Source organism: Mustelus asterias, chromosome 20 (assembly GCF_964213995.1).
Source record: "Mustelus asterias chromosome 20, sMusAst1.hap1.1, whole genome shotgun sequence".
Classification (NCBI taxonomy): Eukaryota; Metazoa; Chordata; class Chondrichthyes; order Carcharhiniformes; family Triakidae; genus Mustelus; species Mustelus asterias.
The window spans coordinates 59,398,126-59,420,331 of NC_135820.1; the positions used below are offsets into that span (position 1 = coordinate 59,398,126).

Sequence of the window (22,206 nt, forward strand, 5' to 3'; positions counted from 1 at the left end):
GAATTGTGTCTGTGCGATCCTAAGAACTTGCACTTGTGGAACCTTGCAGTTTTAACTTGGTAGTAACTCCGATGTTACAAGTAGTGCAGGGTCAGGGCGTTTGAGAATAGTGTGGGTGGCCACGTCTATTTTATCTGCCTGCATCATGCTTGAATTTAGAAAAGCAGGAAGCTGCATATGTAAACTTAAATTTAAGCGGACTCTGTCCACCAATCTTCCCCCAGCAGTTAAATTTCTAAAGTTGGAAAGTAGCACTGATTTATTAACCTGTGCCCTGTTGTATAGAAACGTACAGTTCCTCAATTAATGTAGAACTTAAAAGTTGACTTCACACTGGCTGCAGCTGTAATACAATATTAATGGTAAATATTCACTTCCCTTTCAAAGTCAGTGGTTTTCACTCTTTTTTTTTCATTTGCGAGTATTAACAGTTTTGTAAACAGCCACAGTCCAAAAAAGCCTCCCAGTTGCCCAGAGGAAAGTGCTACTGACATTGCAGCAAGGCAGAAAAAAAAGCAAACCTCTGCCTTTGCGAACCTCTGGAATCCTCTTGTAAACTCCAGAACCCCAGCATAAAATTCTATGTTCAAAGTTCTCAGTATCAGTAATGAATTTAAGCAGCATTATACTGCAAGTTAAGTATCAGCAGTGCAGGTGGACAGTGTAATTACCCTACTTTTTAAACTGATGCCACATATAAAGTAACTCATGATTTCAATCAGTTGTCATCTTCCCATGGGTTTCTCCTGAATCTGTGCATTGTTGTTTAGAATTAGCAATCTGATCTATTTTGACCATTTTTTAACCCGTGGAGAAGAGTATTTATGACAACACACCAGCAAAAGATTGGAGCAAGATATCAGCGAGAGCACGCCCTCCACCCCGGAAGCCTTGGATGAACTTGTATCTGAGGTCAGCATTGCAGACGTCAGAGTAGCCTTCTCGAAGGTCAACTGATGGAATGCGACTGGCCCAGATGGGGTATCCGGATGAGCAGGATCCTGCGCAGACCAGCTGATGGACCAGTCCCTCTGTGACTAGGTCCTGAACTTCCTAACCCATAGACAGTAAGGACAGGCAACACCATCTCCCCCCACGATCATCCTCAACACTGGTGCCCACAAGGCTGTGTTCTCAGCCTCCTACTATACTCCTTATACACCTATGACTGTGCGGCCAAATTCCCCTCCAACTCTATTTTCAGGTTTGCTGATGATGCCACCATTGTGGGTTGGATCTCAAACAGTGCCGAGATAGAGAATCTGGTGAACTGATGCGATGACAATAATCTCTCCCTCAATGTTAACAAAATGAAGGAGATAGTCATCGACTTCAGGAAGCGTAGTAGAGAACATGCTCCTGTCTACATCAATGGGGATGAAGTAGAAATGGTCGAGAGCTTCAAGTTTTCAGGTGTCCAGATCACCAACAACCTGTCCTGGTCCCTCCATGCGGATGCTATAGTTAAGAAAATCCACCAACGCCTCTACTTTCTCAGAAGACTAAGGAAATTTGGCACGTCCGTGACGACTCTCACCAACTTTTACAGATGCACCATGGAAAACATTCTTTCTGGTTGTATCACAACTATGTATGGTTCCTACTCTGTCCAAGACCGCAATAAACTACAAAAGGCCGTGAACGAAACCCAATCAATCAAAGAAACCAGCCTCCCACCCATTGACACTGTCTACACTTCCCGCTGCCTCGGAAAAGCAGCCAGCATAATCAAGGACTCCACGCACCCCAGACATACTCTCTTCCACCTTCTTATATCGGGAAAAAGACATAAAAGTCTGAGGACACATGTCAACAGACTCGAACAGCTTCTTTCCTGCTTTTGAATGGATCTACCTCGCATTAAGTTGATATTTCTCTACACCCTAGCTATCACTGTAACACAACATTCTGCATTCTCTCCTTTTTTCTATGTACAGTATGCTTTGTATAGCAGCAAGAAACAATACTTTTCACTGTACACTAATACGTGTGACAATAAATCAAATCAAATCCATGTCCCCCCACGTCAGTTCTATCAGTTTCCCTGTTCATATTCCAAACTTAAGTTCTCACTTAGAAATTAATGTGTGACAAAAGATGCAGATATACAATTAAGTGAACATGTTCCGAGAACATCCTGCAACCTAAGGTGGCAGAACATTCTATAGTGTTTTGTGACAAAAGGGCCCCACCAGTGAAATACCTCCCCACCCACTTTGTGGTTGTCCATCTGCTAGCTTGGTTATTGAAATAATCTATGATTTAGGACCTCTGTGTTCATGCATATGAAATATAAATATCCAGAGTTCCACATCACTCCCTACTCCAGTCCAGTCTGGGTATCAAACAATGCATCAGTCTACATGGCATGGTGTGATGTGAGAAACATTCGATGAAGCTCCACCATTTGAATTTATAAGAATATTTTCAAAATTTTGGGAGCCCCAAGACACAATACCTTACATGCAAATGTAAATAGAATTGCAGGGGACAAGCAGAATGGGGTGTTAGGACATGGCTCTTGGAACTCACATTTGTGTGGAAAATGGAACCTGCCTCCTTTAGCTACCAGGATTGCTTTTGTGATTTCAACATATCAAATGGATTTGTGTATATTTTTCTCCATTCTGTATATGTCTTTTTTTTTAAAATTAGGCATTACCAAATTCTTAAGGAAAACATCTTACTCAAATGCTGGTTTTCTAGTTGAAGGCTACATTTAACTATATATCACACTATGATATCATACAATATCGTATGCGTTTATGCAATGAGTCTACCTTGAGGGAATTTTCTAATTTTAACTATATTTTGAAAAGTCAATTTTCATTAACAATTTTATCTTTAAATATTACAGTTCGAGAAAAAATAGGACCTATTGCCACTCCTGATTATATACAGAATGCTCCTGGATTGCCCAAAACCCGCTCTGGTATGGTATATAGTGTAAATACAAGTATCCACTATTGTGTGTTTAAATCTGTGGTATTAACTTTTTGATTTTCTGCCTTAAAAGGTAAAATTATGAGACGCATTCTGAGGCAGATTGCCCGGAATGAGAAGGATCTTGGAGATACATCAACGCTTGCAGATGGGACAGTTATAGAAGAACTCTTCAACAACAGGTGTAGAACAGCTTAAAACAGGGATTCTGTTTCTCAGTTTAAATTGCAATCTAAAACTTGTAATTTAATACATATATGTGCATGCTTATGGAAGAACATACCAGATCTATGGGTTGTCTGAGTCTAAAGGACCAGAAGAAGCACTAATTACGTAGATTATGGTGATAAATGATTGACTTGTGGGTGATTGTCTAGTTGCTTTATCTTTTTTAAATTCATATCTTTTAATGGGGAAATAATGAATAAGCCATCCATTAGCAATAAGTTTGATTACGTTGTTGTAACTTTTTTTTAAAAAGCACTGCTTTGAATATTTTTGTTTTAATTGCAATGTATTATCTGTATTTTTATACTTTTTCTCTTTGCTTTGGGGTCAGTGTAACAATCAAACATTCCACGGTCATTTTAAACACAAATTTAAACAAATTATTTAACAAATATAACACTTATAAAAACAAATGAGAATTAGTTGATAAATATTTTCATAGTCAATAGCAGAAAAATGAGGTTGTATTGTGTGTATTTTGCTTTCTCTGTCCCATACTATTTCAAAATGCAGTTGTCCCTTTCTGTCTGGGCTCCCCACTTTTAATACATTTTTCGTTTTACAATGAAATTAGAGAATTTTTTATTTTTTTTTGGGGGGGGGGTGCATTATCTTTTTAATCTTTGAAGCATTAGTCCCAGCATTTCTTCAGGTAACTATGGAGATCCTGTTTATTTACAAGACGAGAATTTTAAACCAGGCGAGCAACCTTTGTTTATGTGAAACAATTGGAATTGTACAAAGCCATATTTTTTATTGAAGAAAAATGAAGCTATTTATGTTTGCAACTGCTGTACCGTGCACACTGACAATGCATTAACTGTTAAAATGTGATGGTGATATGTATGCTCCAATTAAAGCTTTTCATATAAATCAAGTCCAGATCAACCGTTGATGAATTGTTTGCAGTCAAGTAATTTTTGGCTCCCAAATTCATATGCTTACACATGCCCCAAAACATCATTCACAATTTTACGCCCAGTTAGAACCAATTATTATCGACTCCAATCTCCATTTTGTCCATCATTGTGATGGCTGAAACACAAAAGCTACAATGCCTAAAGTCTCATGCAATTACCTCAGAGCAAGCAGAGCAGGGCGGCACGGTAGCACAGTGGTTAGCACTGCTGCCTCACAGCGCCAGGGACCCGGGTTCAATTCCTGGCTTGGGTCACTGTCTGTGTGGATTTTGCACGTTCTCCCCGTGTCTGCATGGGTTTCCTCTGGGTACTCCGGTTTCCTCCCACATTCTGAAAGACGTGCTGGTTAGGTGCATTGACTTGAACAGGTGCCAGACTGTGGCGACTAGGGGAATTTCACAGTAACTTCATTGCAATGTTAATATAAACCTTACCTGTGACTAATAAATTTTTACTTTTCCCCTGTTGAAGGACCCTGAGGAACAGGAATCATTATTTTATCTATATTTAACCTCTTGCATCGCGTACATCATTTCTGTTTGTCACACTTCCTATGCAGCAATTTTGCAACATCAGGGTGTGACTTCGTATTGTGTATTTAGCATGCAGCACTCCCAACACCAGATGGTATTGCTGCTTCTATGAGATCCAACTCCAATGTCTCATTCTCTGTGGTGCCGTCCATAAGTTTTTTTTATTTAAATGTTATTAAACAGATCAATGACAGGTTAAGGTATGTTGATCATGCCCTAATTTAAAATGCTATTTTGCCCACCAATCTACAAGAAGCTTGTCTTCTTTTCTCTTGGAATTCTGGTCGTCTTGTCTATTCTATGAAGAGCTCATTCATAACACCTAGTTACAATATTGAGGTGAAGAGTGGGATTGTAACAAATGGTGGGGATGGGGAGATGAGACAGGAAACGAGGCTGAAATCACAACACAAAACTTGGCTGGTGACTTTGGTTACATCCAACTGTAGTCAGCAAATCACTTTGCACTCTTGTAATTCATCACCTCAGAGGTAGTCCAAAGCTTTTGCAGGATTCCTCTTTTGACCAGTACCCAGCAACTAAAAATATGACCTGCAGCTCCCCTTCCTACCACAACTCATTTTCACCCAAAAAGAATGAGAATCGGAAGAGTGCAAAGAGAGAGAAGGAGATGAGAGACTGGTAAGAGAGTATGTTCAGATTTACTGTGAGCAATGCTATGGGAATAGCAAACCTGGTGTTATGAAAATGTTTCTTGAACAAACTAAGGTATCAATTCCTCACTCCAGCATCCCAGTATGTAATCCATAAATCCCAGTTGCTTGACTCTGTTAATTAATGCATTCTGTTAACATATTTTAATTAAATATGTTCCTTTATATATTTCAAGTTGACTTGGCAAAACCCAATGTTAAGTGAAATATTGTCAATGAATTTCAGTTTGACATTAAGGCAGTTCTAGTAATTTTAATTTTGTTTCCAGGAACTAAACAACATAATCATTTGTGCTGTGTGCCCTTTAATTTGTGAACTACTTGAGAACTGAAACATTAAAGCAGTGGTTCTCAGACTTTTATAAAGGCAAACTACTGAGATGGGGCAGAATACCCTATGGATCACCTACCAGTCCCATCCCCTCCACTTTCATTTGCCATTGGAAATTAAAATCTCATCAGAATTAATGGGACGAATGGAGCTGCTTTCAATGAAACACCAATGAGGTGATGTCTGGTTCCAGGTCGGAGAGCTTCAGTCTCATGTCGGGCTCTACATTCAGCCAGTTCCTCTTTGTTTTCAGTCACGGGTGTTGAAAATCCAATCTTGCTTTCAAAACTACATTGGTGTTACTTGTGTTTATGACTATGTGCTGTGGTGTTGCGCATCAGTGATTTATATCTTGGACCAGCCTGCAGACCGCACACACTGAGAACCACTGCACTAGAGCATTAACTTCCAAAAAAAGCAACCAGATCTCCAAAGGGCAAGGTTCAACAGAGCAACTCTACACCGATGGCGAGATGGGGTTTAGCTGAATGTGGGAGCAGAAGAAAAAAATCCCAGCTGTGTTCAATGCATTTATGCATACATTCATGAGGGGGAAATGATGGTATATGGAGCAACTCTTGCATCATTCTTGGTTGTACTGTACACACTATACCTATATACAACCAGGAGTTTATCGGAAAGTTATTGTCCTACAGTAGCAGCACCAATGACGTCTGTTAGACTGCAACTTTGCTGCACAAAGCACCTTTTCTTTCAACTATTATGCTTCATTAAATTTTATCTCAACACAAAAACACTGCCAATTCTATGTTAAAAATTCTGCATTTTAAATAAAGGTACACCTCTTGGATTTCAAACCATGGCTTTTTGTTTCATAATTCCAAGGGAGGCACGGTGGCACAGTGGCACAATGGTTAGCACTGTTGCCTCACAGCAGTATAGTGAAAACTTATTTTCCCTATACTGCTGCCTCACAGCAGTATAGTGAAAACTTATTTTCACTATTTACTGTGAGCAATGTTATGGGAGTTCAATTCCTGGCTCGGGTCACGGTGTGGAGTTTGCACATTCTCCCCTTGTCTGCGTGGGTTTCCTCCAGGTGCTCCGGTTTCCTCCCACAGTCCAAAAATGTGCAGATTAGGTAGATTGGCCATGCTAAATTGCCCTTTAGTGTCAGGGAGACTAGCTAGGGTAAATACATGGGGTTATGGGGATAGGGCCTGGGTGGAATTGTGGTCGGTGCAGACTTGATGGGCCGAATGGCCTCCTTCTACACTGTCGGATTCTATGATTCTAAGGTAGTGAGGTTGATACAGGGTAAATAAAGTAAAAAAACAACAGTTGAAGTTTGCACTTACTACACATCTGTTGGATTCTTCAGATGGAAACGGTTCCTGCATTGCCAAGGTCATTAAGATGATTGAGTAATATTGTTTATAACATTAGACTGATAACCTGCAGTTTTGCTGGATCATCAAGTTTTATTTATGGTTAATTTATGCCTGATACACATTAAATAAATTGCATCTGGTCTAACATAAGAAGTAAACCAGAATAGTCTTGTATTAGTCTGTGGTTCCTTGAGATTTTCTACTAAATCTGAGTCTTTTTAGAGAGTTAAGGATCAAAGAAAAAAGGCATTTATACAGTGCCTTTTCCTGACTGCTGAATGTCTCAAAGTGCTTTACAGCCAATGACGTACTTTTGAAGTGTAGTCACTGTTACAGGAAATGTGCTAGCCAATTTGTGCATAGCAAGCTCCCATAAACAGCAATGTGAAAATGACCATTTAGTCAAATTTTGATCGGATAAAATTGGCCAGGAAACTAGGAATAGTTGCCCAGTTCTCCTTCAAAATAATGTATTTTACATCACTTGAGAAAGCAAAAGGGGCCTTGATTTAATGTCCCATCCGAAAGGCGACACTTCCAAAACTACAGCGCTCATCAATACTGCACTGAGTGTCAACCTTGAATTTTCTGGAGTAAATTTGAACCCACGACCTTCTGACTCAAGAAGCCAGGGTGTGATTAATTGAGCCTGGCTGCCACTTGATGTGGACAGAATTGATGGCTGAAGCCGTTTTCTTTCAGAACTGAGATACTTTCCCCTTAAAATAAGTTTTCACTATACAGCATCTACACAGCTAGCACGTTGGTACTTAAAAGTTATTCTGGACGGACTTTGAAAAACCGAGGGATTTTGGCATGTAAACTCCAATATTAAATTCTAGTAGAAAAATATTTGGCGCCAATCGCATTTAAATTTAAAGCATTTGGCAATTCATTCCATGTTCACAGGCAGCCCAGCCCAAAGAAGGTATTTCTCACCTTATCTTCAAAGGGAGCAAAGGGTAGACAACTAATCCTGTAATTTCTGTGAAATGCAGAAATAGCTTATGATTCAATAAATGATCTAAAACAAATGAAACAAACAGCAGTGATCAATCAGCATGTACCATCTATGTTACAAAAATGAAGAAAAAGTTAGTCACAGCATCCAAAGTTATAACTGAATTTTCAATTATACATGCTGGAGATGCATTATCTGCTTTCCTCTTCTCTCCCACATCTCCACCCCACCCCAAGCTTAGAATAGTTGTGATTATTCTTCAAGCAGGAAGATAAATTATTCTAGATCAGCAGCATCACTTACGATCATGAAGATTATGGATAGGCAACAACACCACCTCCACGATCATCCTCAACATCAGTGCCCCACAAGGTTGTGTCCTCAGACTCTTACTACACTCCTCATACATCTATGACTGTGTGGCCAAATTCCCCCTCCAACTCGATTGGCAAGTTTGCTGATGAAACCACCGTAGTGGGTCGGATCTTAAGCAATGCCGAGATGGAGTACAGTAAAGAGATAGAGAATCTAGTGAACTGGTGAGACAGCAACAATCTTTCCCTCAATGTCAACAAAATGAAGGAGATAGTCATTGACTGAAGGAAACGTAGTGGAGCACATGTTCCTGTCTACATCAATGGGGATGAAGTAGAAATGGTCAAGAGCTTCAAGTTTTTAGGTGTCCAGATCACCAACAACCTGTCCTGGTCCCTCCATGCCGACACTATAGTTAAGAAAGCCCAGCAACGCCTCTCAGAAGACTAAAGAAATTTGGCATGTCCGCTACAACTGTCACCAGCTTTTACAGATGCAGCATAGAAAACATTCTTATGGTTGTATCACAGCTTGGTGTGGCTCCTGCTCTGTCCAAGTCCGCAATAAACTACAAAGGGTCATGAACAAAGCGCAGTCCATCACACAAACTAGCCTCCCATCCATTGACTATGCTTCCCATTGCCTCAGAAAAGCAGCCAGCATAATCAAGGACCCCACGCACTCCGGACATCCTCTCTTCCATCTTCTTCCGTCGGGAAAAAGATGCAAAATTCTGAGGACATGTGCCAACCGACTCAACAACAGCTTTATCTCTGCTGCCATCAGACTTTTGAATGGACCTATGTCACATTAAATTGATCTTTTTCTACACCCTAGTTATGACTGTAATATTACATTCTGCACTCTCTCCTTTCCTTTTCTATGTACGGTATGCTTTGTATAGTGCGCAAGAAACAAAACTTCTCACTGTATACATGTGACAATAATAAATCAAATTAAATAAGCTCTATAGATGATTGACTGGACATTTGTTTCCTCACAATGGAACCCATTATGAGCGAAGCCTTGCGTCTAGCAGAACTGGGGAAATCTGGTAGCCAACTTCAAACTCCTGCCGTGGCAAGCATTCAAATCCCAGCTGGAGACCCCCAATTCTGCCTTTAAATCAGCTGAAACTACTTATGCCTGTATTTTAATTACAATAAACTACATTGATTGATATAAATTAAGATAATTTCCTAATTTTGATTAATTAGTGAATAAAAATATTAGAGACTTTCCCAAGGTTTGGGCTTCCTTGCCATCTGTGAAACAGTAGGCATACTATTAGTTGACATAATGTTCCGTTTTTGAGTGCCAGGAATTTCTTGTCCACTTTGCACAAGGTGAAGCACTTGAGAGAAAGATAAGGTGCAACTTTCTTCATTCATTTCCATGGTCACAGGGGAAAGATTTGCAATGTCACTAACTGCTCTATTTTCATGGCATTCCTGTCTTTGACTGTTCTCTGTTAGTTCATAAGGAGCATTGTGAGTTTTACCTTCTATTCCTTTACTAATCTGAAAGTACACACTTGCATCTTCCATTTTCTCTTCCTGTTGATCTATGGGTGGCATGTGACTGACCATTGTGGTCTCCATTGTAGCTGATTGGTCATTTTGTCCTGGATCGCTTGGAGTCTGTCTGAGTAGCTTCTCAAATGCCTTTGTCATATCTTCCTCTGCAGCTAAGATATTCTGATTGTTGGCATCAGTGATTTGTGAGGAAAGCCATTCTTTGTAGCTTTCAAGGTCAATGGGTCCAATAAACCTGAAAAAGTGGGGATTTATTATGTACAAATATATACTGTCAAAATAAATACAAATGCTATTAAGCAGGAACTGTGTGCCAAAAAGTGACGTAAACTTGAAAAAATGCTGCATATCTACTATATATAACTTTTTTCTAAAGTATGTCTCAAGGCAGTACACTTTGGCATTTAGATGACACTGATAAATTCAACCCCTACATCTCAGACACAAGGGGCAGAGTTTTCCTGTCCCGCCCGCAACGGGAATCGTAGCGGGCGGGACAGAACCGTTATTCATTTATTAGTCACAAGTATGCTTACATTAATACTGCAATGAAGTCACCGTGAAAATCCCCTAGTCGCCACACTCCGGCACCTGTTCGGTACACTGAGGGAGAATTTAGCACGGCCAATGCACCTAACCTGCACATCTTTGGACTGTGGGAGGAAACCGGAGCACTCAGAGGAAACCCATGCATTAGTCCATTGATCTCGGGCGGGATTTTCCAGTCTTGGGGCGAGCGTGGCCGGAAAATCAGATATCAACCTTAGTTTTGTCACCACATTATTATTAAAAGGAATTACGTTATAATTCATAATTAAAAGGAAAAAAATTGTATGTATTTTGCACAAGAGGGTTCCTTGATTTTGAGTCGAGAAATACTGATCCTAGGATACAGGTGCAATGTGTCAGCTAGCCTCTTTCTGTGCTGTATTATTCTATGATTCTCTGACATTCCACGTCAGTCAAGCTGGAGAGTTTTTCCAGGTTTTCATCTGTACAGCCATCGTTGGAAATACTGGAAATCTCCAGCCTTCCACTAATTTTGCAGGCTAAGCAGATGGAGAAAAACACGGACACAATAATTTCGGTAACTATGGTAATAATTTGACAGTAATTTTTAATTAGTTGTATGAAGCACCAGACACATCAGCTACAGTGCAGTAATTGTCACATTATGCAACATCAGACGTGGTTAGTACGGGACTTGCACTGGTTCAGTTGGCACACGAATGGAAGCATTTTATTATGTTCTCCACCTGTTTCTTCCTACCGAACCAATGATCAAACGGTGTCACTGTCATACTAAAAAGTGCAAGTATTAGCTCTGAACATTGCAGCGTGATTTATTTTACAAACAAAAGTTATCTGCTACTGCACCACAAATATGTAAACTCACCTGGGTGTGGTCATCTTTGCATCGCAAGGAAGGAAAAGAGGAAAAGGAGGAGGGAAATGGTGCCGTGTTTCTTTTTGATGCTAAAAGTTTACGCCCCAAATTCTTGGCCCACTTTCAGACAACCTGATCATTGTTTTCCAGTATCACGCCAACTCTCAAAATGCAGTAGGATGCAATTTACAGGAGAAAACTGTTATACTGTATTGCCAATTATTCAAATTAAATTAATAAATTAATAATCTTCACTTACTTGGTGCCTCTTGTTTCAAAACATTTCATACAATGGCTAACTTTTGAAGTGTATTAACCTTGTGAAGAATTACAGCAGCTTTCTGTGACAGCGAAGATCCATAAGCAATCATGAGATGAGGACTAATACATTCTATTTTGGTGGTTTTTTTTTAAAGAGTTGACTGCTTTCTCTTCATATGCCATCCTTACCTGGTCTGGCTTACATATGACTCAAAGATCCAGTGCCATTGGATCTTTTAATGTCTATCTGACTTACTAGAACTGATGGACAGGGCCTCAGTTTAACTTCCTATATTGCAAATATCTGGTTCATGATTCGTGTGTTTTGGTATATGATTTTTAGTTTTAGGAATTAAAGTTTCGCTGCAGAAAATGGGATAAATACAATTAAAGCAGCTTGGAATCGGTTGTTCTTAAAAGGTTGGGGCCGTGTTGCATTAAGAGGTTAAGGGCTCAAAAGGTAAGATCTTTTAACATAAGGTGGGCTTGCTTAGCTGGAGGACTGAAGATGTGATGTCTACAGTGCTTGCAAAGAAGTACAGTCCAGAGAGATGTTTATGTTTTGGGAGTTATAGCTAAAGTAGTTTTAAAACATTCAATGAATCCTAAAAGGTTCTAAAATCCATTTATGCCATCAGGTATATAAAAGAAATTGCTAACGAGGGATGTTGAACTTGAAGATCAGTTTGACAATAGCCCAGAGCAGGCTATGCCATTATGGAGGTGGATGGAGCTCAGAAAGGTTATCTGGTTTCAATTTATTTGGGTATTTGATGGGATAGAGTTTTAGTTGCAGTTTGGACCTTGTGTGGTTTGCAGCTCTCTGAGAGAAGTCAATCAAAATAAATGACAGACAGACCTGCACGGTAAGCAGAGTAAAACTCTAACTTCATTGTTGGGTGCATGAAAGGTGGGTGAGGCTTAATCTCATTTTGAATCTTGTGAGGGACAGAAGCTTGCAGACTGTGGGAGAATCTACAGTAGGCCACAGTGCCTTATTACAAAAGGAAGTAACCAGCAGATAAGCGTGGAAGTTTGTTAAATTTGGCAAAATGATAAGGCCAGCATTTGTTGCTCATCCTGAATTGCCCTGATTAATTAACTAAATTAATAAAAAATAAATTGCATAATCTTCACTAATTCAGTGCCTCTTGTTTCAAAGCATTTCATACAATGGCTAACCTTTGAAATGTAGTAACCTCATAAACAAATACTGCAGAATTCTATAGCAGCGAAGACTCATAAGCGATCGTGAGATCAAGGACTAATACATTTTATTTTGGCAATGAAATGAGTGGCTTGCTAGGCCATTTCAGAGGGCAGTTAAGAGTTAACCACATTGCTGTGGGCCTTGAGTCACATGTAAGCCAGACCAGATAAGGACGGCAGATTTCCTTCCCTAAAGGACATCAGTAAACCAGATAATTTTTTATAACAATGACAATCTCATGGTTAGTTTTTGACTTTAGATTAAAATTAAATTCCAATTGGATTTAAATTCCACCAGCCGCCCTGGTAGGATTTCAACCCATCTCCCAGGGCATTAGCCAGACTTCTAGATTACTGGTCCAGTAATATCACCACTGCACCATCTTCCCCTAAAATATTGAAAAATTAACCAGAACAAGGGACTGAAGCCTCCACAATCAAGAGAGAGTAAATTAAAATTTTAGCTTTGAGAATAGCTGGAGCTCAGAAGAACTATCCAGAGGACTATGGTATACTTTTGGGTAGTCCTTACATAAATAAATACCCTTAAAATTGATGTATCTTATAAGAGAATTCTTGGGGGAAGAAAGAAGCAAACCTGAGTGCATACAAATACAGTTATAAACCATGTTATTAAGATAATAGTACTGGTTTTATTTAATCACAGTTGCTGCCCCACAGTGTCAGGGGCCCAGGTTCAATTCGGCCTCTGGTAACTCCTCTGTGTGGAGTTTGCACATTCTCCCCGTGTCTGTGTGGGTTTTTTCCGGGTGCTCTGGTTTCCTCCCACAGTCCAAAGATGTGCAGGTTAGGTTGATTGGCCATGATCAATTGCTTCTTAATGTCAGGGAGATTAGCAGGTTAAATACTTAGGGTTACGGTGATAAATCTGGGTGGGATTGTTGTCGGTGTAGGCTCGATGGGCCGAATGGCCTCTTTCTGCACTGTAGGGATTCTATGATTCTACTATATACAATAAAGTATGTGCGGTTTTTTTAAAAAAACACTTGTAATGTAGCTCTCTCAGTTAAAGCGAGTTATTTGAATTTATTTTTAAATGTTAAAGAATGGTGCTAAAGGTTCTCAACTGGTGGAATCACCAAAGGGGTAAGCTGTTGTGCCTGTGCCATAATCAAAAGGGTGGCAACGCACAGCAATTTTATGAGTTGCATGCTCACTTATTGTGCTACATGCGAGGAGCTCCTCCTACCCTCTAGTAAGCAAAAAAGGGGGTGAAAGCTGAGCTTGTCAGTTGCTTAACCGGCAACTAATGACCATCTTCCTTTGTGGGAGGGTTGCTTAGGCAACAAGGTGACTCAATATTATGTGCTTGCAAATAAAAATCTGGAAGCCATGCCTCTGCAATTATTTGGGGCTCTCTCGGCTTTAGCTTTGCCAATCCATAACTTTGTCCCTTGGAGTCGAGTATTTGGGATATATCCTAACAGGAAAATGTGCACATTCCATCCTGGACAAGACAAGTAAAGCAGGAGAGAAACACAAAGGGAAGAGATAAAAGGGGAGGAGCTGTTAAGAATAAAGTTGATGATTAACAAGAATGGCAAATGCACTCAAGCATCTGGAGTTTGGCCCCAGGACTGCTGGAGCTGGTTAAAGCAGTGGTGAAATTAAATTCAAACTCTGCCATGTTAAAGAGACTGGGACAAACTTGTTAATAAAATGTTAAAGGCAAAAAAAAAGACTGGGACACAATGCAACCAGCTGGTAGAGGGGCGCATGCGCGGCTGGTAGGATGTGAAGTGCCGCGCATGCGCGGATGGTAGGATGTGGAGTGCCGCGCATGCGCGGCTGGCTGAACGTAGGGTTTGCCGCATGCGCAACGGGTAGAATGTGAGCACATGCGCAGGAGGGCAAGGCCCAACCTCAAGCTGTCGACGGTCAGGCAGTGGCGTTGGGTGAGGCAGGTCACCGGACGCACTAACCCTTTACCTGGAGTAATAGTAGATCTTCGCCTCGAGGAGCCGCTCCTCCGATCCGCGCACGGCCTCTCCAAGCTGGGTCAGGCCCCGTTGGAACACCTCATCGGCTGCGAACTGATAGCCGTGGAACTGCCTGCAGCGGGTGTCCATCTCTCGGAGGCCCGCGACGCTCTCCATTCACACTGTTTTTGGCCGGGATTCCCCCACCCCGGAGCTCGGACAGGAAACCGCAGCCCTGCGCCCCCTGCCGTCTGGAGGAGTGGACGGCTCTCCCGGAGCGTCCGAAAGCGGGCAGCGAACCGCAGCACTGCGCCCCCTGCTGTCTGGAGGATTAGCCCAATTTCCAACACCCTGGGGTGAACCTTTGGAATATGCACAGCTTCCCATTGTCTGGAGCTTGGAGACTGCATTATCCTGCCCCTCCAGTAGCCACATACCTATCTATACCTGCGCCACTTACAGCATATTTATAGTATAATATACTAGTCATAATAGCATTGAGTTACTGCGTCCAGAAATAATAATCCCAACACATTGAGTTCAAACCATTTCAATTTAGAATTTGAATTTAGTTTAAAAATGTAAATCTAATAGCAGTAAAAGTGATCAGAAAGCTATCAGGCTATTGTGATTTAAAGGAAGTATCCTTTACTGCTTAGTCCATATTTGATCCCTCTGTCTTCGCCCCATTTCTCAGTCTTCCCCACCACACTGCACCTGGGCTCCCACTGTCTTCCCCAGAGAGACTCACAGCTCAGACCCTCGATCTCTCACCTCCCTGCAGTCGGTTCCTTTGGGATTGTGTGTTGTTGATGACATCAAGCTGATGTCATGGAAGAGAGGAGGGTCTGCTCCAATGAGAGGTAGAAAGGACGGTGCTGCTTGTAGCAATGCCCTGGGGTTGCATGCCCTATTCGGAGCAACCAGGATGTGTGTTGGTAACCCTACAACCAAATGAACCCTACAACCTGATGAAGGAGCAGCTCATGCTACCAAATAAACCTGTTGGACTTTAACCTGGTGTTGTGAGACTTCTTACTGTGCCCACCCCAGTCCAACGCCGGCATCTCCACATCACTACAACCAAATGTTAGGATCTTAACTGCCCTGTGACGTGACCTAGGAAGCCACATCTGTATGAAACCATTGTCAGCAGTTCATCTGGAAGCCCCAACACCAAGAGACTCTCGGGGACAATAAATATTTGTTTTGTCAGCAATATTCATACCTTGAGATTGGCTAAATTAAAAACACCCACCAGATGGATCTGAGTGTAGAATAGACAGCCTGAGTTTCAGTTTAATGTTACTGATAGGGAGAGACAGGTTTACTGTTCCTCTTACCACATGTTTGTAGGCAGAAGATTTTTTGAATTTTTTTAAATGTGCGGTGTCGTGTTAACCTAATCCTGCATTTTTCATGATCTGATTTACTAATAATCCATAGCTAACTCGAGTTCGGATGAACTCAGTTAATTTATTTTCCATGTTCAAAACCTGTGAAAGGCATGTTTGCAATGTCCCACTCCAAACACACACTCACAGACACTGTAAAAAGGGGGGGGGGGGGGGGGGGTGGGTGGTTCAAGAAAAGTAGTTTTACAGTACAAGAACCACTGGAATTAATATTAGTTCATGTGATTCCAGAGTCAGGGCTGATAATGTCCTAGTTTTTAGTGGTTGAAAGAGCTTTATATGTTGAGGGTCTGTTTTTTGGAAATCCATTGTCTCGGCAGACCTACTGACTCCACTAGAAAAATGAGCTTATCAGATGCAAATGACATCCCCTTTGAACTGGCCTTGGTCAGTCCCAGGTGTGGTATGATTCTCTTAGCAGCTCTGTGGGCACAATGAGTTCTGACCTTTCGTGATTACAAATAGTCTGCTAGGATACTACCGGGACTTGATGGATTGAGTTATAAGGAGAGGCGGAATAGACTGGGACTTTTTTCTCTGGAGCGTAGGAGGCCGAGGGGTGACCTTATAGAGGTCTATAAAATAATGAGGGGCATAGACAAGGTAGATAGTCAATATATTTTCCCAAAGGTAGGGGAGTCTAAAACTAGAGGGCATATGTTTAAGGTGAGAGGGGAGAGATACAAAAGTGTCCAGAGGGGCAATTTTTTCACACAGAGGGTGGTGTGTGTCTGGAACAAGCTGCCAGAGGTAGTAGTAGAAGCGGGTACAATTTTATCTTTTAAAAAGCATTTAGATAGTTACATGGATACGATGGGTATAGAGGGATATGGGCCAAATGCGGGCAATTGGGATTAGTTTAGGGGTTTTAAAAATAAAAGGACAGCATGGACAAGTTGGGCCGAAGGGCCTGTTTCCATGCTGTAAACCTCTATGACTCTGTAAAATGAGGTGTAAGATTTCAGACACTGAGCAAAGAATTATTTTGTTCTTGAAACTCCGCGTAGTGGTTCTCATACAAAGGGCTCATCCTGTGGACATGTGACTTGTAGCAACCATCTTTTTGTTCAGCATAAAATCAATTTTTCATTAATAGCAATAAAGATAAAGGTTTGAACACATGGTGCTGGAGTTCTTCTGATGTCATAGGAACCCAACAGCACCATTGAAGACAGTGCAGCGCTGAAGCATTAAGAAATTATTCTTATTTATATAGCACTTTTCACAACCTTAGTATATACCAAAATCCTTTGCTTTGTAACTAAAAAAACATACATTTACAAGTTTATTTACTGTTGTAAGGAAATAAACCTAGATTGTGTAGCTAACGCTTCAAGTGAGGCTCCAATGTGGGAAGCTTCTTTTGCAGCCAATTCCATGGACACCACAAACTCAACAGCAAGTTTTAGTGTTAAAGAGCTTTTGTTGAGCAATCTGCTTTGAATTGCATCATTTTGAAGTCAACAAACAGGTCTCCCTCGCAGACTGTCTTTGAGGGTTGAGCCAAACTCGCGGTTCTTTGCTAACCTCAGCAGTGCAATGAATTGCAATATATTTTTGCCCTCTTCTTGGCCCCTTTGATGAAATCAGAATGTCTCAGTAATTATTAGTGATTTAGGTGAAAAGTGACTCTTGAGAATCTTGATCAGTTTCTTGTAGATTTTTTCACTAGGCTTCTCAGGATGAACAAGGCTCTGTAGAAATGTAAAGGTTTTATGTCCGACTGCGCTTAGGAAAGTGACTACTTTAAGTTCATTCAGTATCTTGTTCACAGCCAGATAACATTGAAATTCCTCTTCATAAGTATTCCATGTTTCCACATGTTCTTCAAATGCCTCTATGGCGCCGCCTTTGCCCATTATTGCAATCATTGGTTATTAATTCATAGTACTCTCTTTAACATTTCCTCACCCTTATTTCTTTTTCTTTTCCTTATTTGTGTTATTGTTTTAGTTGGGTCTGTAGTTTGGAAACTACTTCTTGGTCGACAATCACACTTCTATTCCCTAAATAAAAAGACTTGTAATTCCTCTTTGGCTTTCATTTTTTTTTCATTTAGAGCAATAGCTTCCCTTTTTAGAGAGAACAGGATCTCTCTGTCTCTGTTCAATGAATGCAAGGATCCCGTTGCTATAGCCTCCACATGCGAGGCCCCATTGTTCAGAAGTCTACCCTGTCTCCAAATAGGAAGCAAACTCTTCTTTCTCAAGGCTACTCAGGGTTTTTTCTTGCAGTTTTCTCTACTCTTGAGAGATTTTTTTTTGATTGAGGCTTTTTCAGCCTGTTTCAGAGTCAGGATACTAAATTTTTAAAACTTCCCTCTTCCCGACGGCGATACTCCATTTTGTGCTGAAGTTGGCAGCATGGTGGCACAGTGTTTAGCATTGCTGCCTCACAGTGCCAGGGACCGTGGTTTGATTCCCAGCTTGGGTCACTGTCTGTGTGGAGTTTGCACGTTCTCCCCGTGTCTGCGTGGGTTTCTTCCGTGTCCTCTGGTTTCCTCCCACAGTCCAAAGATGTGTGAGTAGGTTGATTGGCCATGCTAAATTGACTAGTTTGGGGGATTAGCAGGGTAAACATGTGTTACGGGGATAGGGTGGGATTGTTGTCGGTGCAGGCTCGATGGGCCGAATGGCTTCCTTCTGTATTGTCGGGATTCTATTCTATAATTCTATGAATTGAAGTCCAACACGGAAGAAAGATAAAAGCCTCTGAATGACAATGGTGATGTCACAGCATGTCATTTGACTAATCACACACAGATGTATCGCTTTACAATGCATGACACTTGTCTATTCTTTAGTCAGCCTCATTTCTAGTTTAAAGTTCCATTAGACAGAATGGGTACCAGTGTTATGGCAATCAACCTGGAGCAGTTTAAAATCGACAACAGCTAATGTACACAACACCCTGTCAAACAGCAGGGGTGCTGCTTGGATAGACTTTGGCTCCTCCAAATTTGCAAAGCCGTTCCTTTTTAATTACGCAAGAAAACCTAGAATTCTCCTGGTTACTCTTCCTGCCTTTGAAAAATAAACAATGACATTACTTTCAAGCAGTTTAATTTTAATGTTGTCGTTTAAATGCGGAAAATCTGGAAGAACATACAGTAATGAACGGAGAGCGTTTTGCAAATAACAGCCTTCAGTTCTGATCACTAACTTCTGATCCAGCCATATGGTGACAATAGTATTTGCTTAACACCAATGTGAATTTGGGCTTGTCAGTTTGGGTATAAACTTTGTCACTTTTCACCAAGTCTGTTAACTGAAAGAAAGGAGATAAATAAGATAATTTCCTGACAAGATAATGGAATGAAGTCTTTTCATCCGAATAGCAAACAACTACCCGCAAGTTAACAATACAGAAGTAGCCATTTAAAGAAGCCTTATCATCTCATTATCTCTTCCAGGGAAAGCAGACTCCATTTCAGAATTCCCATCAATCTGGTCAGCTTCCAGTTGGGAACGGATTAACAAAATGTTAATGATTTCCCGCGGTTGAATTTGGCTAGACCTCTGTGATTTTGGAATGTTTGGATATCCCATCCCCAAACCCTACAACTGCACTCCCCATTCCTTCTCAGTCTACCAACAAATGGGGGCTATGTATTGCATTCTTCCTTCACTGTTATTATGTAGGACACATTTTGCACACAACAGCAAGAAGTTAATCTACTTTAATGATCAGTATGCTTTTGTGTCTGCTGAAGAAGTAATATAGCCAGAACTCCAGGAGATCATGGAACTATAGAAAAGTTACAGCACAGAAGGAAGTCATTCTGCCCATCTTGTCCATGCCAGTAAGGGGACACAGTAAGAGTTTTAACAACACCAGGTTAAAGTCCAACAGGTTTATTTGGTAGCAAATACCATTAGCTTTCGGAGTGCTGCTCCTTCGTCAGATGCTGACGAAGGAGCAGCACTCCGAAAGCTAATGGTATTTGCTACCAAATAAACCTGTTGGACTTTAACCTGGTGTTGTTAAAACTCTTACTGCATTCACCCCAGTCCAACGCTGGCATCTCCACAGTAAGAGGACACCCAGGTGCCCTTTCTAATCCCACTTTCCTGTACACCATCCATAGCCCTGTAGCTTGCAGCACTTAAGATGCAGATCCAGATACTTTTCCAAAGAGTTTAGGGTCTCTGCCTCCCTCACCAACTCAGGAAGTGAATTCCAGACACCCACTATCTTCTGCGTAAAAAAGTTTTTCCTCATGTCCCCTCTACACCTTCTGCCACCTACCTTGAATCTGTGTCCCCGGTTCTGGAATTCTCCAAGGAAAACAATATTATTCCGTCCATTCTCTCTTCCCCTCAGAATTTTGTACACCTCAATCAAGTCACCCCTCAGCCTTCTTTATTCCAAGGAAAATAACCTCAAATTCTCCAACCTCTCCTCGTAGCTACATTTTTCTAGCTCTGGCCACATTCTTGTAAACCTCCTCTGCACTCTCTCCAGAACACTTACATCCTTCCTGTAATGTGATGACCAGAACAGCACACAATACTCCAGTTGCGGCCTAACCAGTGTCTTATACAATTCCAACATCATATCCTTATTTTTATATCTTATACCTCTACCAATGAAGAAGAGCATTCCATATGCCTTCTTTACAACCTTGTCTACTTGAATTGCTGCCTTTAGGGATCAGTGTTGAATTGTGGGGGAAACTGGGATCTTCCCAGCTGTAATGGATTGGAAACACACTGAATAACTGACTGAGCCATAGAGAATTCAAGGATTTTCCTGTTGTCAGAAGTGTTTCATAGAAATCATAGAAACCCTACAGTGCAGGAAGAGGCCATTCAGCCCATCGAGTCTGCACCGACCACAATCCCACCCAGGTCCTACCCCCATATCCCTACATATTTTACCCGCTAATCCCTCTAACCTAAACATCTCAGGACACTAAGGGGCAATTTTAGCATGGCCAACCAACCTAACCCGCACATCTTTGGACTGTGGGAGGAAACTGGAGCACCTGGAGGAAACCCACGCAGACACGAGGAGAACGTGCAAACTCCACACAGACAGTGAACCCGAGCCGGGAATCGAACCCAGGTCCCTGGAGCTGTGAAGCAGCAGTGCTAACCACTGTGCTACCGTGCCGCCCTATGATGTTGAAATGTTTATGATGTTGAAATATTTATTGTGGGGCATATCATTCTAATGATCTGCTATGATATAACTTTAAATTCATAGATGATTCTAGATAACTATTAATACATATAGTTGTATGTTAGGATCTACCTGTTAAAGGTGCTTAAAGGTGCAAGTTTTTTTACACAGAGGGTGGTAAGTGCCTGCAATGGCACTGCCAGAGGAGGTTTAGAAGCAGATACAATAGCAACGTTTAAGAGGCATCTTGACAGAAACATAGACAGACAGGGAATAGAGGGATATGGACTGAGTAGAGGCAAAAGGTCTTTAGTTTAGAAAGGCGCCATGTATTGGCGCAGGCTTGGTGGACCGAAGGGCCTGTTCCTGTGCTGCACTGTTCTTTGTTCAGTTGCTTTACAAAACCCCTAGCTATCAGCCTCGCTTTATCTTAACAGGGACATCTGGCTCACCAGTGATCCATCTGAAATTTAGGGCGCTTGCTCTTTTCCTGAATTTTCAGAATTCAGGAGAATCGACAAATTGTTGAGCTGTGAGTGATTGTATTCACCTTCTGTTACCCATTCCATGTTTGAACCACAAGGTGGCACCATTAGGTTAATTCAGGATAATTCAGACCTCGGCATATTGGTCATGATTGTAACTCAGTCTTCTGGGCGGGAAACCCCCATGGGATCAATTAAAATGCTGGTTTCTACATCTCACCCCAAATTATTCTCTATCGACTTTAATAGAGAGTAAAATCGGACAGACTGCAAAACCCATGTGTTACCCCAAGGACTCATTAAGATAAAGTTGCCTCGTTACAGGAGTAAACCATTCAGTCCCTGAAGCCTGTTCTGATATATTCTTAGGTTATTACTGATCTGTACCACTGCTCCGTTTGCCCACCTCCCCAGCTACACTTACCTAACAAAATCTGCTGATTGTCATTTACAGTTATCCCAGATCCTGTCTGCTTGTGAGCGGCACAGTGGGTTAGCACTGCTGCCTTGCAGCGCCAGGGACCCAGGTTCGATTCCTGGCTCGGGTCACTGTCTGTGTGGAGTTTGTACGTTCTCCCCGTGTCTGCGTGGGT

The 22,206-nt window shown here is 41.4% G+C and overlaps 2 protein-coding genes across 5 annotated transcripts in view; one reads left to right on the plus strand and one right to left on the minus strand.

Moving 5' to 3' along the window:
• The window catches only part of acss2 (acyl-CoA synthetase short chain family member 2), a 78,310-nt gene extending 74,246 nt beyond the window's left edge, over window positions 1–4,064 (plus strand). For both annotated transcript variants that reach the window (XM_078236642.1, XM_078236643.1), the window contains 2 exons: window positions 2,858–2,932; window positions 3,017–4,064. In XM_078236642.1, coding sequence (XP_078092768.1) covers window positions 2,858–2,932; window positions 3,017–3,141 — 200 coding nt within the window. In that variant the 3' untranslated portion in view covers window positions 3,142–4,064. The remainder of the gene's footprint in view (window positions 1–2,857; window positions 2,933–3,016) is intronic.
• Window positions 1–14,884, minus strand: part of LOC144508572 (uncharacterized) — a 53,529-nt gene extending 38,645 nt beyond the window's left edge. Inside the window, exons 1-3 of one of the 3 annotated variants that reach the window (XM_078236645.1) lie at window positions 14,600–14,884; window positions 9,759–10,027; window positions 7,921–8,005 (exon numbers count right to left, since the gene is read on the minus strand). In XM_078236645.1, coding sequence (XP_078092771.1) covers window positions 7,921–8,005; window positions 9,759–10,027; window positions 14,600–14,766 — 521 coding nt within the window. In that variant the 5' untranslated portion in view covers window positions 14,767–14,884. Of the gene's footprint in view, window positions 1–7,920; window positions 8,006–8,034; window positions 10,028–14,599 lie in introns of those variants that run through there. The other 2 variants (XM_078236647.1, XM_078236644.1) reach the window with 2 other exon arrangements.
• Between the last annotated feature and the right edge of the window lie 7,322 nt (window positions 14,885–22,206).